At 37.2% G+C, this 15,162-nt stretch overlaps 1 protein-coding gene across 3 annotated transcripts in view; it reads right to left on the reverse strand.

Annotated features, from left to right (window-relative positions):
- The window catches only part of LOC107091899 (rap guanine nucleotide exchange factor 3-like), a 41,992-nt gene that overhangs the window by 6,996 nt on the left and 19,834 nt on the right, over positions 1–15,162 (reverse strand). For all 3 annotated transcript variants that reach the window (XM_015386125.1, XM_015386114.1, XM_015386134.1), the window contains 14 exons: positions 7,682–7,788; positions 7,468–7,589; positions 6,098–6,275; positions 5,912–5,996; positions 5,693–5,753; positions 3,826–3,902; positions 3,582–3,728; positions 3,371–3,477; positions 1,809–1,897; positions 1,634–1,712; positions 1,360–1,510; positions 1,153–1,235; positions 1,018–1,048; positions 791–866 (listed from right to left, as the gene is read on the reverse strand). In XM_015386125.1, coding sequence (XP_015241611.1) covers positions 791–866; positions 1,018–1,048; positions 1,153–1,235; positions 1,360–1,510; positions 1,634–1,712; positions 1,809–1,897; positions 3,371–3,477; positions 3,582–3,728; positions 3,826–3,902; positions 5,693–5,753; positions 5,912–5,996; positions 6,098–6,275; positions 7,468–7,589; positions 7,682–7,788 — 1,393 coding nt within the window. The remainder of the gene's footprint in view (positions 1–790; positions 867–1,017; positions 1,049–1,152; positions 1,236–1,359; positions 1,511–1,633; positions 1,713–1,808; positions 1,898–3,370; positions 3,478–3,581; positions 3,729–3,825; positions 3,903–5,692; positions 5,754–5,911; positions 5,997–6,097; positions 6,276–7,467; positions 7,590–7,681; positions 7,789–15,162) is intronic.

The following is a 15,162-nucleotide window of genomic DNA, read 5'->3' on the forward strand; positions in this document are numbered from 1 at the left end:
TGTTAAAGCTAATTTAGAAATAAAGTAGGATGACTCTGTCATGACTCTGCATTTTTGGTTCTGATTAAGTTTTCTTTTTGAGTTTTTAGTTATACTTTGATTCACATCTTGCAGTGTTTCCTAGTTTATTGGTTTCATTTCCATTTTGTGTTTTTGGTTATATTTTTTAGTTCATATGTATTTCTTGTTTACTCTCTGTTGCCCTCTTTTGCAGGTCTCCTCTTAGCTCCCTTCTTGATTCCTCTGTCCACACCTGCTCCCAATCTGCTGATTAGCATGGCCTTTGTTCAGTCTCCCATTTATACAACTCCTGTTCAATCACTGCTTGCTGGTTCCTCATCGTTTCCTGGCTTCTCATGTGTGTTTTCCTGAATGTCTCCTAGATTTTGGTTTTCTGTATTAATTATTTTAGTTTTTTGCTTCAGTTCCTGCTTTTTGGACATTAAACCTACAAGAACTCATTTCTACCTCCTGCATCTCTACATTTGGGTCCTCTAAAACCTCCACCTAACCTCACAACCTCAGCTATTTAGTTTCATGCAATGAAGTTTTTTTTTAAATGACATATATAACCTATAAATAATAATAACCCCTTTAATTTAGTTAAACTAAGGAGAAAAAATTATATGAAATATATTTTATGCAAATCAACAATGAGCATGGATATTCTGCATCATTATTTAGTAGTTTTATAAATGAAGCATCAAAGAAAGGGCAACACAAACTACATTGATTGATACACCGATTAGCTGATTTATTTGTTGGTTTTGAGATCCTGAGCATTACACACCCTTATCCTGTGCTTTGATTGGCTGTAGCCTCCCAGCTGGCTCCTCACAACTTGAAAACCAATCAAAAGGCTGATTCTGTGGATGGAAAAAAAATGACTCAGTGACCAACAGAGGCGAGAAAAAGAAAATTGAGTGCATTAATAATTGATCATCTAATAGCAAACAGTTAAGCGCTTTTTTTCTCCATTCAAACTAACCACCCAAAGCACTTTGCAACAAAACTCACCTTGCTCAGTGACTGATAACCATTCTCCAACCTGCCAAATTTATCACAAGGGGAAAAAGGTGTTTCATAATCACATTCATTATTGCTATACTTAGATTTCTGAACATATTGTGGTAATTAAGTAAAAATATGTACATTTTTGTTCTTCTTCTTTCTCTAAACTGTTCCCTCAAGATATTGGACAAACGGTGATCAGCTGCAACCTCCGTCTTCAGTCTCTGCTTGAGCCAAGAAAAAAAAAACGACAGGGGAATTAAATCAAACAATGAAATAATAAAAAATATTATTCTTTCAATTTTCATTCCAGAACCTTCCTAATCTTAACCTAATACAGCATCTCACCTCCAGAAAGTCCAAGACATCTGGGTCTTCTTTCAGTAGAAGGCCAAACAGTGCCACCCACTGGACAATCAGCTTCACTACCTTCTGTTTGGTGTTGAAGATGTATGCAGTCTTCTCCTGCTCTGAGCCTTCAGTCAACTCTGCCTGGTAAGTGCAGTGAAGGTTAAGGGTCAAACACGAAAAAAGCCATTAAGGCAGATAGGAGCAGCAAAGATTATTAATCCATGCAGCCCCATGTTGACTGTGAGTAGACTGAAGACAATGATCAGGATATTGATGCTGCAAAGCAGAGCACAGCTGACTGGATGGCATGAAGACTTTATGTGTGAGCAGGAAGTCGCTCACGCAGGGATCTGAGGAACGAAAAGCATCAAAAGAACAGCCGATCAGTTATACAGCTGGAATCACTTCCATAGAAAAGTATGAAGATATGTTTGCCTGCTCCACACCTATGGGATCATTTCCATTAGTATCCAGCTTCAACGTGTCCAGTAGATGTTCCAGTATTTTCTCAGGTGTTCCTGACATAACTGTGTATCTGCAATGAGGACACAAGTTGAATAGACGTTGCATATACCTTTACACTGCTGCATTGTGCTACCTTAGTGCTAATCAAGATCTTTATGTGGTAAAACAGTTTTAAAACCCTGAATGACGCATTTTTAAGATATGTAATTCCTTGAGTGCAAGTAATAGAGAACGTCACCTGATAATAGATTAGGGATTTAAAATAAATGTTTTATTTTATTTAAGAAGGATGCTGAGGATAAAAAAAAGCTGCTAAACCTTCAAAGAACAGAAGGACAAAACCTGAGCTTTCATGGGATTCATTCGGATTGTTTTCCATCAAGTTTTAGCATATTTCAATATCTTTTAAAGCAGAGGACAGTTCAGACCCCTCAGATTGACAAATAGATGGAGAAAGGACACCCATGTTTTTTTTAGCTCAAAACAAAAAGTCATCACCGCCCCTACAGGCTTCGTGGCCCAGGGTGGGCGTGATTCCCACGTTGCAGACCTCTGCTCTAAAGCTTTCAAAATAGCACTGACCCAGTGCTGGGATACAAACATGACACGGTTCAAGCCAATGTTAAATTATTATCTTTATACCCAAGTTGGTACCAATTTGTTAGTGTTTATCATTTTTCACCCTTTTGAAAATAGTATTCAATATTCTACTTGAAGTAAATTTTTTTTGTTATCTTAGCAGCACTGGTTTAAACAATCTCCACCCACTGAGAAAAACTTTGTGGAAAAGACATTGAAAGAGGACATGATTTACATCCAAACGATGTCTACATTTGGTTGTTAAGGGAAAGGTAAAAAGAGTTAATTTTCAGATCGTTGAAAAGACGTGGAAAATTACTATTTCAATGTCATTGAACGTCTATTATTGGACTTAAGTGGGACAAAATCAGACCAACCAAACACAGTCCAATTGTCAACACCTATTTCTGGACTAAATCAAGACTACTACGCACTGATCAGATTTAGCCTAAAAAACCAACCTATGTTTTATTGTTTACAAATGATCCTGAAATCATTGCTGTGTTCTAACACACAGCTCAAACATTGCAGTGCAGCTACACAGTATAAACGGAACACATTCGTTACAAAAAGACAAAGCTTAAAAGACCCATTTTATCCATACATCAACTGCCTTTAATAATGTTAGATTTTATCTTAATCTAAACACCAACACAAGAAATGATTTAATGGGGGGGTACGTTGCAGCTTTAGAAGATATTTACCAGTTAAGCAAATATTTAATTGCTATACAAATTAACTTTGGCAAATAAAGATATTACTTCTTAAAAACAAAGGTTCAAATGACTTTCATAGAGGATTTTCATCAGTGTAGGTTTCCACCTTTAGTTTTGGTCAACATCTCATAATGTCAGACAATATTTTGTTTGGCTGAAAGAACAAGACTGTATCTGTAGATGCATGAATACAACTAACAATAGTGAAAATAGATGATTTAGGGAAGAAGAGGATTCGTTTTTCTTACTTGCTGTTGGCAGCAGCCCCCCCTTGTGCATTGCTGTCTGCACTCTGTTCCAGCACCAGGACAGTTTTCCCATGCTCCTCCAGTCGCACTGTGTTAGCCTCCACATCCTGCAGAACAGAGCAGCTGATTTCTCTTCGTTTTCATCTGTGTGATCTTTTCTATATGAATTAATAGCTATGTCTTTGAGCTGTTTTATGTGAGTCAGACAAACCTTGAGGATCCGAATGAAATCCTGTTTATCGACCCGGAGGAAGTGGCAGTTGTCCTCTCTGAGGATGATAGTGGCGGCACGTGGCGCATCATTCAGTAAAGCTAGCTGCCCAAAGTCCTCCCCTTCATGCAGGGTGGTTACAATGCCCTGTTTGAACACCAGTTACATGTGCATTACAAATCTTTTAAGAAGGGAGAATTAGCATTCAATCTGAGTGAATTTAAATGCTGCATTTGGTAATAACCTTTCCATGTGTGATCACGTTCACAGAGCCTTTCCAGATGATGTACCAGGAAGTTCCTTTATCTCCTTGACTGAATACTAGATCACAACAAACACAGTCAGCTACACACATCTTTGTCAATAAATTACTGTTAACCCTGCTTACATGGTCCTTTCCTCTGACATGCTTCATTAACTCTCATAATCATGAGCTGGTCGACAGTGGAGTAAGCAAAAATGATTCAATGACCTGCCCTCCTTTAGTGAAGAGGAGGATAAATAAATCCATGAAGAATGTTTAAAATGGTGTAAGGTGAAGACAGATGGGTATGAATGTTGGCATACATAGAAAAGGAGCCTAGAGAAAACTTTTGTCTACTTTTGTAGTGGGATAAGCTGCATGGCTTTTTCAACTTAACAATCATCCAAAGTACCGTCAAGCATTAGCACCTTGATAATATATTTCAGTTTAAACTGCCTTTCACTTTCGTTTTACTCCTTAATCTATGTAGAGCACTTTGAAAAGTCTGCGGACTGAATTTTGCTATAAAAATAAACTTGCCCTGCTCTTAAATTTTTTTGGGGAAAAATCCTGGCGTTGGTGGAGGACCTGCTTTCTCAGGTACATGAGTAAGAGAGATTAAAAAAATTAAGGCATTTTTTAAGAAATTCTGATCTATTTCTGTTTTAATATATATTATTAATTATATATATATATATAATTTATATATATTAACCTAAAGCTATATGCATGGTCTGGTTGTTACATGTCAGGTACGCCGCTGATTGACAGTAGAACTGCAGTCAGTCCCTGACTGGCATGGCTATCACTGCCCCTACATAGTTAGGGACTCATTTCCCACTGGGATCAGCTTCATAGTCATGGTAGGCCACTTCTTTGATTTTATTTATTTTTCTCAGGCTACTCGTAAGCCCACAGCCCGCCAAATGTTGAAAGGGCAATATTATTGCCATTACGGTTAATATACAGTAGAAATTTCACTGATTCATTAATTAAATGTCACAGAGGATGATATGGGGGAAAGGTCATATAAGAAGGGGAAAAATTAAAATTAAGAGTTTAAAAAAAAAGGGAGATGCCATCCCCCCTCTGCTCAAGTACTGTATATACCCTAAAATCAGAGGTGGGAGGGGTACCTTAAAATGTTATTAGGGTAAGATTAGCACTAATATAAAACACTATAAAAGACAAAGTATCCATGGAGATTTAGCTCATATAATCAAAAATCTTGACTATATCTATACTTTAGGAGCTAAAAACTTCAGCAGTAGTGTTAAATTATTTTTTGCAACTCTGACTGTAAGTTTAAGTATACTCTACTGACGAAGGCTGAATCATGATACAACATATAAAACCAGCTATTTGAGCTGGACAAGTTTAAATATATTATGACATTTTTCCAGAATCTGGCCAAATAACATAAATCTAAGTTCCTATACATCCCCATTAATGTTTCTATCCACATCTTTTAACAAGATGCCTTTCATACCATCAACCAGCTAGTGTAAATTTAGCCAAATTTGACCAGGTTGATACACCAAATCCATGAATGCGTACCTATTCTTGAAACTCCTGGATTAAAGAACATATATTATAAATCCTTCTGTATCCATTTCTTTTTTTCTTTTTTAACACCACTAAATTATTATAATGGATAATAATTCTACTCTGATAAAATAATTATATAAAAACCAGTGAAAATACACTTTAATGTAGCAGTATGCCTGAAGATTTGGTTTGAAAATATGAAAATAAGTGCAGAAACATAATCCCTACACATCTAAGTCTCTAGCTATTCAATATTAAGCATCTCTCTGTCAGCACTAAGATTCTGCATGGGTGATATCATCAACAAAGAATCACTTACAAACTGTTCCTGACTTAACGTGGGATTCAAACACCAGCACTGCAGCCAGCTCCTTTCGTACCTACAGACACACCAAAGAAAGAAACATTTTTCTCCTGCTCTGGTAAAGACCAGTAATTAAGAACTGAAACATCTTCATTCCGTAATAAATATAGCATTAAAACATAGATCTCCAAATATAGAGGATTTATTTATGCAGGAAAAAACAGATCGACTCACTGATGAGGAAAGATGAGCAGCAGCCTTCACGTGGAGCAGTTCCTCATAGATGACCTCAATATCCTCAGCGCTCCTCTGACTGGGACTGTACAACCATTAAATTATCATTAAGCAAAACATCTAGCTATTTTAGGCCCACACAACTATTAAACACAATAGGTTGTCCAGCAGTTTTTACGTGCTGACCTTTTGCGAAGAATCATGGTGAGCAGAGCATCCGGGCCCAGCTGAGACAGCAGGGACAGCGCTTCATGTAGCTCGTCCTCCAAGTCCTTCTCGTTGACGACATGGTTCAAGCCAAGCTCTGATTCCTGGAAACGGTAGAACTGTGTGTCTTTGTCAAGGAAGTTCAAATCCTGTTTCACTGGAAACAAACACAAAACAAAAGAAAATGGAAAAAAATAATAAAAACAACATCAAACAAATGAACAGGAACCTCAATGTTTTTCCCAAGAGGTTTTATTCTTTTAAGGTAAGAGATTTGTAATCCACATGGAATCCACAAGGAGGGCTATTTTAATCCAGTTCCCTTTAGTTCATGATCAAGCACCGTCATCCTGATTGGAGTGGTCTTCATCAGGATAACAGAGCCTCATCGGAGAAACATTAACCGTAAAAGAACCCTTAACTCATACCAAAACATTGTAAAACAGACACCACAATCTTCAAGGTCATTAAATTTCAACCTATTCACATCCTTCTGGGGAATGTTGGAGTGGGCGTCTCGTGCAGAGACTATCATTGGAATTTATTAAGGATACTATAAATATGGAGAAATCCATCATTGGTATACATCTTCCATCATCCTAAGGCCCAAGAGCATCATGAATATTAACAAACACCTTCAGGTATTGGACAAGATATTACCTCAAGAAAATCTAAAAAGATATTATCTCCAGTTATGCTGGTTTTCAGAGGCCAGGAAGTGCTCATTTTACGACATGATTTACAGCATCTTTACAAACACTATACAAAATGAGCTGCTTCTTTAAATTTAGTTCACATAAATAAATACATTATAAAAACCACCAATGACAGAATTTAACTCTAACTCTACAGATCTTTATGAGGCACATCGCAAGATTTTCTTATTCTTCTTTGATAAAGGCCATAAACTCAGATCAGTTTTTGTTGAATCAATAATTTCAGTCTTGCCCTTATGCTTCTACCACTATGTTTTGCAGTGGGATTACTGGGATTATGATAATGTACAGATTTAGTTCTCTATCCAAAAATCATTTTGCATGTTAGCCAAAAAAAAAGAGATAAAAAATTGGATTAATTTCTATAACTTACCTCAGATTTACAAGTCTCCAAAATCTCCTCTGCTGCATGATGATGAACTGATGCTACTAGTGTGTATTTTAATCTCAGCATAAATAAAGCTATACCGTGGCAGCTTCAGGGGGTTATTAGATGACTTCAAGAAGCATATTACTGCATTTCATTTTGGGGTATCAACATGTGGGGAAGTTCAAGGGGTGTAAAATTTGGAAGGCCGTATAAACAGCTTTTATTATGTTTTTATGTTTTGCAAAACAAAACTAGAGCCTCACCATGAACAAGGATTCCCTCATCCACCAAGACCTGCCACATTCCAACAGCCTGACTTCTTGACTGGAGGCACTCGCTCTGTTTCATCAGCCAGTCAACTAACTCCTTCCCAGAGCAACAATGCCTATAAGGGAAACAGTGCACCGTAAAGTTAATTTGCATGCAACTTGCTTTCAACTTGCAAGGTGAAGGGAATAAAATCATGAGACTTGGTACCTGTGTGTTTTCAGGTGATGCTTCCTGTCTCGGATCAAGCCGGGGTTCTTCTCAATCATAACACTGTACACCGACCTGGCAGCCTTTACAACACGATCTGAAAGAAACTAAATAGAAAGGAAGAATTAAGATGACAACCTTTGGAGGATATGAAATATATAAAGGTATTTGCATATATCATATATATATCATCATATATACTGTAGAAGTGTGTATCGGGAGAAAAAAAAAACTGACAGTTTACTGACACTTTTCAAAAATATCAAAAGTCTAAAAAATGGGTTAGTCTTAACTGGCCAACTTCTGTGATGACATCTTTTAGAGCCACTGACTGTTGTAAAGGATCAAGTCTTTTTAAGGTTTTCTCCAGCAGCTTTGTACATCAAGAGAGTCACAATTTCACCAATTCCCTTTTTTTTTAAAACTTGCTCAGACTAAATCAGATGGGATAACAGCAGGTTTTCAAATCTGGCCAACAATTCTGACGTGGATTTCTTCCTGAGCATTGATCAGTCCCATAGCAATGTAGCAAAGACTGTAAGGTTAGGTTCTCTTTTTTGTTCCAAAAGGGCTGGGTAAAAAAATCGTTTTAATCGATTTTGAATCGATTCCTTTACATTTTTGCAAAATCGATGTCTGGGGAATGTCATTGATTAGTTTTATAGTGACGTGCATGACGTTCACATTCAAATGAGCAGGAAAGATCCACTCAAGATCACTTCAAGCCAGACAGGTGCAAATATAACCAATAGGTTGACTGAAGACATTAACAAATGGGGGCTGACCAGCAAACACCCTGTAGTTGTTACAGACAACGCTGCAAATATGGTTTGTGCAGTGAAGATAATGCAGCTCATACCTGTCTGCTGTGTCCCCACTGTGTCACATCTGCTTGCTCATGTGAGGCTTTTTTTAATTTTCACAAACAAGTTTGCACTTTTGAGACAGTTTTGCTCACATCTGAAGTTTAAATGGCCCGATTTACAAGTTTGCACTTTGCGTTTAATGTGACAGGAAAAGATCAAATGAGTATTTTGAAACACAGTTGAGACATTTTCATTATTGTAAAAACAGATTGAATCGAAATTAGTCGATTTAAAACTGTATTAATCAAAATCGAATCAATTCAGGACTTTGGCAAAAAAATACGCAGCCCTATTGCAAAGTAAATGTCCACCCAGTCGTAATTCCTCCAGTGTTACCCTGTATTTGACTACCTCCATCTTTCTATCAGTTAGGACAACCCTGTGAATGACTGAGCTGCTGCAGGGATGGCTCCGTTGGGTAGAATGCACTTGGGGCTAAAATGTCACTCATCCCAACATCTGAGTTGGTTCTTCATAAAAAGGAGAGGAGGGAGGGGGGGAACTGGGCCTATTCCTTCCCTCGCTTGTCCTCCTTGGATTTGGTTCATGAGCTTTATTTGTTTCAGTTTGGTCTGATTCGTTTAATTCAACCTTTTCTGGATATTGGATTTTCTCCATTCTTCAGTTAAACAGTTTATTTTAACTTTATTTAAATAAGTATGTATAAGTCATGTCAGAGCCAGGAGCTGAAGAAATAGGGGCTCATAGGGGATATGACCTCTCTGACTAGTTTCCCTATCCCTGCAGATAAAAAGCATCCCAACAGATTCTTTTTATTTATTTTTCCATAAAGTGTGAACGTGTGTATGCTTGCGTGTTCTGTCTGTCTGGTAAAGAAGGCTTGTAAAGGTGAGGGTGGGGGTTGCTGGGCGTTGTTTTGGGGTGCTTACATATAGAAGTGCCACTAAATGTGTCATCTTTATACTTTGTACTCTGTATGTTATTGTTTTAAAAAATGGTCAATAAATATATTTGGAGAAAAAAAAGCATCCCAACAGTATTTTACTCCCACTACCCAGTTTCACTGTGGTGATGCTGTGTTTAGGGGGAGTTATTGTCTCACATTGACTTATCTGATCCAGTAATTCTAATCCACATTTCTGATTTTAAGCAGAAATTCATATGGCTTACTTTGAGTAATGGCTTCTTCCTTGCTGCTCTTATTTGCAGAGTAGATTACTAATATTTGTCATGTCAACAGATTCTGTCACCTGAATTGAAGATCTCCATATTTAACTTAGATCTAGTTACTGGAAGTTTAAGCTGTGTAAAAGAGGTGCACTTTATTACAATCGGTGTTATGTTTTTATAGAGATGCATGATGGTTTATTGCAAAAGCAGTCCCTTTTTAACGAAAAAGCCAACTTCTGCCATGTTGGCTAACACTTCAGAAAATTCCCTGACAAATGTGACTTTACAAGTGAAAAGGAGGGACACACTTATCATAACAGTAATCCCCCTCACTTTTTACCCACCCCCAGTGTGGAAAACATGGTTGATGGTGTGTACATCAACATCGTGAGTGGAGATTTCTGTAGGTGTTGAAGTGTGATTTAGTGTGTGTGAGTGTGGGTTGTATGAGGGTGAGAATGTGTTAAAAATGGCTCTGCAAAACTCTCCCACACCCCACTGAGCTCCCAGCCTGTGCAGCTTGTTCTGTGGCTGGTACACAGCAACAACAAACTTTCGCCTTCTCACCACCCTCAAAGTTTTTTCCTCCACGAGTCCAAACCTTCCATTATAGTCTGAAGCAAAAGCACAGAGGTGGGTTTCCACCACTTCAGAGGGCTTTCTGTAGTTTCCTGTGAACTCACACAGCAACTACAACCTGCTCAGAACTAATTTCACTGAAGCAAACTCACCATAAACCAGGGCAGTTTTCCTATTCAATCTAACCTGCCACTATTTAAATGTGCTATTTGTCCTCAAAGGACCCCAAAATGCCCACGCATAGGCAGATTTAGGTCACTGCAATGTGATTAACACAAGTGTCCACATGCAACTCAATGAGCTCTGGTTAAAACCTGAAAAGACTACGGATTGTGGCCAAAGCCTGTCAGTCACTCATGCAAACAAGAGCTTATGTAATATGTATATAAAAAGGGCTTGGTTTATGGCTGTGTAATACACAGCAGTTCAGGATGTTTTAAGTTCAATGCATGACCTACATTTTATGACCGAGTGTTGTGGAACCTTCGCTCCTCCCTGTCTTGTTTCTCCCTCCTGCATGTCTTGTGATTACACGAGAGGCTCAGAAGCCTGCATCCTGGCCCTTTAGAGTTTCCTTAAGAGTTTATTGTTTGCCCAAGGTGGTGGTCTTGAGATTCACACAAAGATCAACATTGACTGTGTCCTGTTTTGTATATTCTATTTTCACTTTTACGGAAAGCCTTTAAAATAATAAGCAATATAACCTCTATCAATCTTGTGACCTCCTCTGATCATCCACAGTTTGCTTAGGATGCAGAAACACCCACTGACCTTTGCTCTCCCTACTGACATTATGCCCTGATGACGTCACCACGCATTCATCACTCTGTTAGGTCCAAATTAATATGATTGAAATGGAAAAAGAACTATTTCTTAGAGAAATGTAAAAGGAAATGCAAAACTATATGGTTTAACATACACAGTAATATCAAAAAAGATGAGATGCTGTTTAAATTTATTAAGGAAACACGAAGGAAGCTGTCATGCCATGCTCACACATCTTCAATGATAATTATCCTAACAATATATAATGCCCCTCTGCAGTTCATCAGTGCTGGTTTCTCTTAATTTCTTCTATCCTCATATGCGTTTCTCCCTGGCGTTTTGATTTCTAGTTTATCATGCGTGGATTTTTGTTTCTGTTGTCACCTACATCACACTAAATTTACAAGAACTCATCACTGCATTTGGGTCCTCAATCAACTACCACCCAATGCTTACACTTTCACAATACTGAAAAAAATATGTGTTGCGCAATCTACCAGCAGAATTGCCCTAAACTGGACACAACTTAAGTCAAGAAACAGTATACCAAAACAATTTAAGCCCATGCTTTGAGTAGGTCACCTGCAACTTTTAGATGTTTTTTTTTTTGTTTTGCTTTTTTAAATGCTAAGTTTTACAGCTGTTAAATCTATGCACACCATTACCCAGCCTCTTTTTTCCTTTTAAATCATGAAATAGGGCTTAACTGAGGAAGGTAAGGCCTGCAGTGCTTTAGATGTTGTTCCAGTTGGCCTCCTAGAAAAGTCATTGATGTACTCTTGGGGCAGATTTTGAAGAGCTAGCTACTCCTAGAAAGAGTTTACAGTTGCTGTGAACATGATCAGGCTTGAGGTTAGGAAGTGAAAATAAACTTAACTAAAAACTCTAAATACTCTGCCAAAAAAATACTTAAAAAGGCAAACACAATTTAATTAAACATTTATCAAATATGGCTTTTACTACTTATTTTAGTTATAAAAACAAAATCTTTATTTGAAAATTTATTTCGTTTAGTTTTGTCTGATATCAAAAAGTGTTTCATGATGTGAATCAAAAGAGAAAAGAAATCAGCAAGGGGCAAATACTTTTTCACAGCTCTGTCGGGCTCAGACCCAACATGGGGGAAGTTAATGTGAGTCGAGGCGTCTGTGAAACCTCCCAGGAGTAAGGCTGTCTGGAGGTCACCAGTATTCCCAGGGGCCCATTTCCCCACTGAGACTCCCAAAGTCACATTCTCAGGCGTTTCAGCTCCAAAACGTATGTGCTTTATGAGGTGACTTTCCGCTACCTACGCAAGTAAAAACAAAACAAACAAACAAAAAAAATCCCTTTTAAAATCATAACTCACAGAGAGGCCAACCTCCCTGCTAAACCTGACAATCATGTAAACTTAGATAGCGCAGTTATTTTCTTTTCAATCTATACTTCATTTTTCAAACATGCTCTAATACTGGTGTTTTGATAGCCTTAGGTTTACACACTGGCAATGTGTAATCATGTTATATATAACTATAACTTTGGCAGGTAATTGCAGTAAGTAAGTCTAGTTGTAAAGCAAACATAAATCTCACAAGCTGACCTGCCAAAAGATGTGTAAAACAAAGTACAGTTAAATTTTTCTATATCAATCTGTGGGTTGCAGCAGCTTCAATACAAATGCTATTTGCAGGTTTCCAGGGATTACTTTTATAGACCTGGGTCTATAATATTGTTTCCGGATATTTTACAGTCTGCTTTTAAAATGAGATATGTACAATCCCTAGCTAAAGTATTTGCACGGTTTTTACTTTTGATTAGAACCACAGTTTTTAATGTACTTTATCTTAATAGATATGTTGTCATAAAAATAATGGAGTCAGCTAAAATTGTAGTACCCTTCTCTTCTCCGATTCCATCATCCCTGAACATACTATCCCCACATGGTGGTGGCACCATCATGCTGTGATGAAGCTTTTCTGCAGGAGAAACAATGAACCGAAGCTATTAACAGGGCAAGCCTAGAAGAAAATCAGCTGGGGCGATACTTCTAATTTATGATACCCCTAAATAAAATCCAATACAACCAAGTGCCTTTAAACATTATATTTAATAGTGTCCACCTGTGTTTAATTTCACCTCAGTATAAATGTAGTTAATACGTAAAGGCCTCATGCGTCAGTAACACAACACACAGACTTTAACAAGCTGTGGAAATTTGCACAAAGCAATACTGAAGTTCTACTAACCTGATTTATGTTACATTAGGTTAAATTAGGACTGCTTTTTTCTTTTCTGTTGTTTTTTGTTGTTTTTCTGACACTCTTGGTCTTTATTTTGAAAGTGTTCTGACAGGAAATAGGGTAGAGACAGAGGGGAAGGCATGGAGAAAAGGCCTGGAACACCAGGACGACTGCATGGATGACTGAGAACTTCATACAAGAATCATAGGATCCACCTCTGCACCAATTGAGATGCAGCTTGCACACTCTACTGGAACACTGCTTAACAGCACATGCACTAGCATAATTCCAAAGGATATTAACTTTACCTCATATGTACGTTATTGGTTCTTTTTTTCACCTCACGTATGATCTTGACAAAAGCCGGAGCTTGAACTCATATTCTGTATAAATTTGTGCTTTGTTCTTTTTGGGTGCAACGTTTAGGAGTGTAGAGAGCTTTCCACTCTATGTCTGCTCTGTAGGCGAGATGTTTCTTTGAGCCTTTCCTCTGTGACCTTAGTGGGATGTGCTGGGTGAGAAGCAGCACAAGCAGAACATTGCGTGAGCTGACAGGCAACATAACACTGCTTCAAGGACTGACTTTGTCACCTCTCTCTTTGTGAGAGAAATACAAGGCAGTTCCTCTGAAGGAAGCAAGTTGATCTTGTCATAGACAACACATTTTGGACAGTACTGATATGAAATGTGCTAAAACTTATATATATTTCATATATTTATACTAAGAGACACAGAGAAGGACAATAAAGCTGGGTCAAATCAGAAGATAATGTGAAGCAGCTGGGGTAAAATGAATGTAGGGAGACTGAGGAAGGAGACTTGTTACCTTGAATTGAGTTAAACCAGTTCTTGAAGGAGCAATGAGCAGATTTTTGTTACACAAGTGTGTTTTGGGGTCTTTCTCATTGATGTCAAATGGTATTCTGTGTTGTGAACTGAGGATCCTGTGGCCTCTCAAGGATGCAAATGCCCTTTTCACAATGCTATTCTTGTTCACAGAGTCAAATATATACATGCACCCAAAAAGACGTTAGAAAAAATAAATACTTTTAGAAAATGTACATAAACATGGAAAGGATAACATGAATTTCAAGGTGAGCTTCAAAATAGAAATCTAGACTAGGCCTGCAACTAATGACTATTTTACTAATCAATTTATCTGTTGATTATTTTTTCAATTATTTGATCAATAATTGGATGACCAAAGTTACCTTAAAGAAGATTTTACACAGAATTAAATCCAAATGAATCCAAATCTGTGCCCTTTAAGGACTTCAGAACAGAGGATAGTATTGGAAAAAAACATTTTTTCACCTTAAATGCAAAATGTTTATATATTATTCTTACAATTTTGATATAATTACTGATTTGAGAGGGTTTTTCTTTCAGGTAAAACCATGTTTTAGAGTCTATATACTCTTGTTAATGATTAATCGATTACTAAATTAGGTGATGATGATTTAAATAATCCATTAATCACAATTAATTGTTTCAGCCCTAATCCAGAACCAACTTCCTACCCTGTTTAATAAATGTTGAATAAGTCTTAGGTTTAAGCATTCAAAATCATCATATTGCCCTACTTTTTTTTTTTTTTTTTTTTACAAAAATTGATTCATCTGCTCACTTCTGAGAAGCATGGACTCATAAGTTAAGTAGGAATCAGGATGTTTTTGATATTAAGGACAATGGGAATAAGAAAGGGATATGATTAACTAAGCTTCAGTTCTTCATACCTTTTTTCTAAAATCACTGACCTATACATGTAAAGTAATTATATATCGGTTATCATAAGAAAATTTTTGCGTGGATTAAATTTGCATATTTACGGATTGTCTAAAATATTCATTAATTTTGTGGCTTTTGGACGAGGTGCCTTATTTTAGTCATATATCTTATTGGTGTCAATGTCAATAATGAA

This window comes from Cyprinodon variegatus, unplaced genomic scaffold, assembly GCF_000732505.1.
Source record: "Cyprinodon variegatus isolate N-32 unplaced genomic scaffold, C_variegatus-1.0 Scaffold16, whole genome shotgun sequence".
NCBI classification, from domain to species: domain Eukaryota; kingdom Metazoa; phylum Chordata; class Actinopteri; order Cyprinodontiformes; family Cyprinodontidae; genus Cyprinodon; species Cyprinodon variegatus.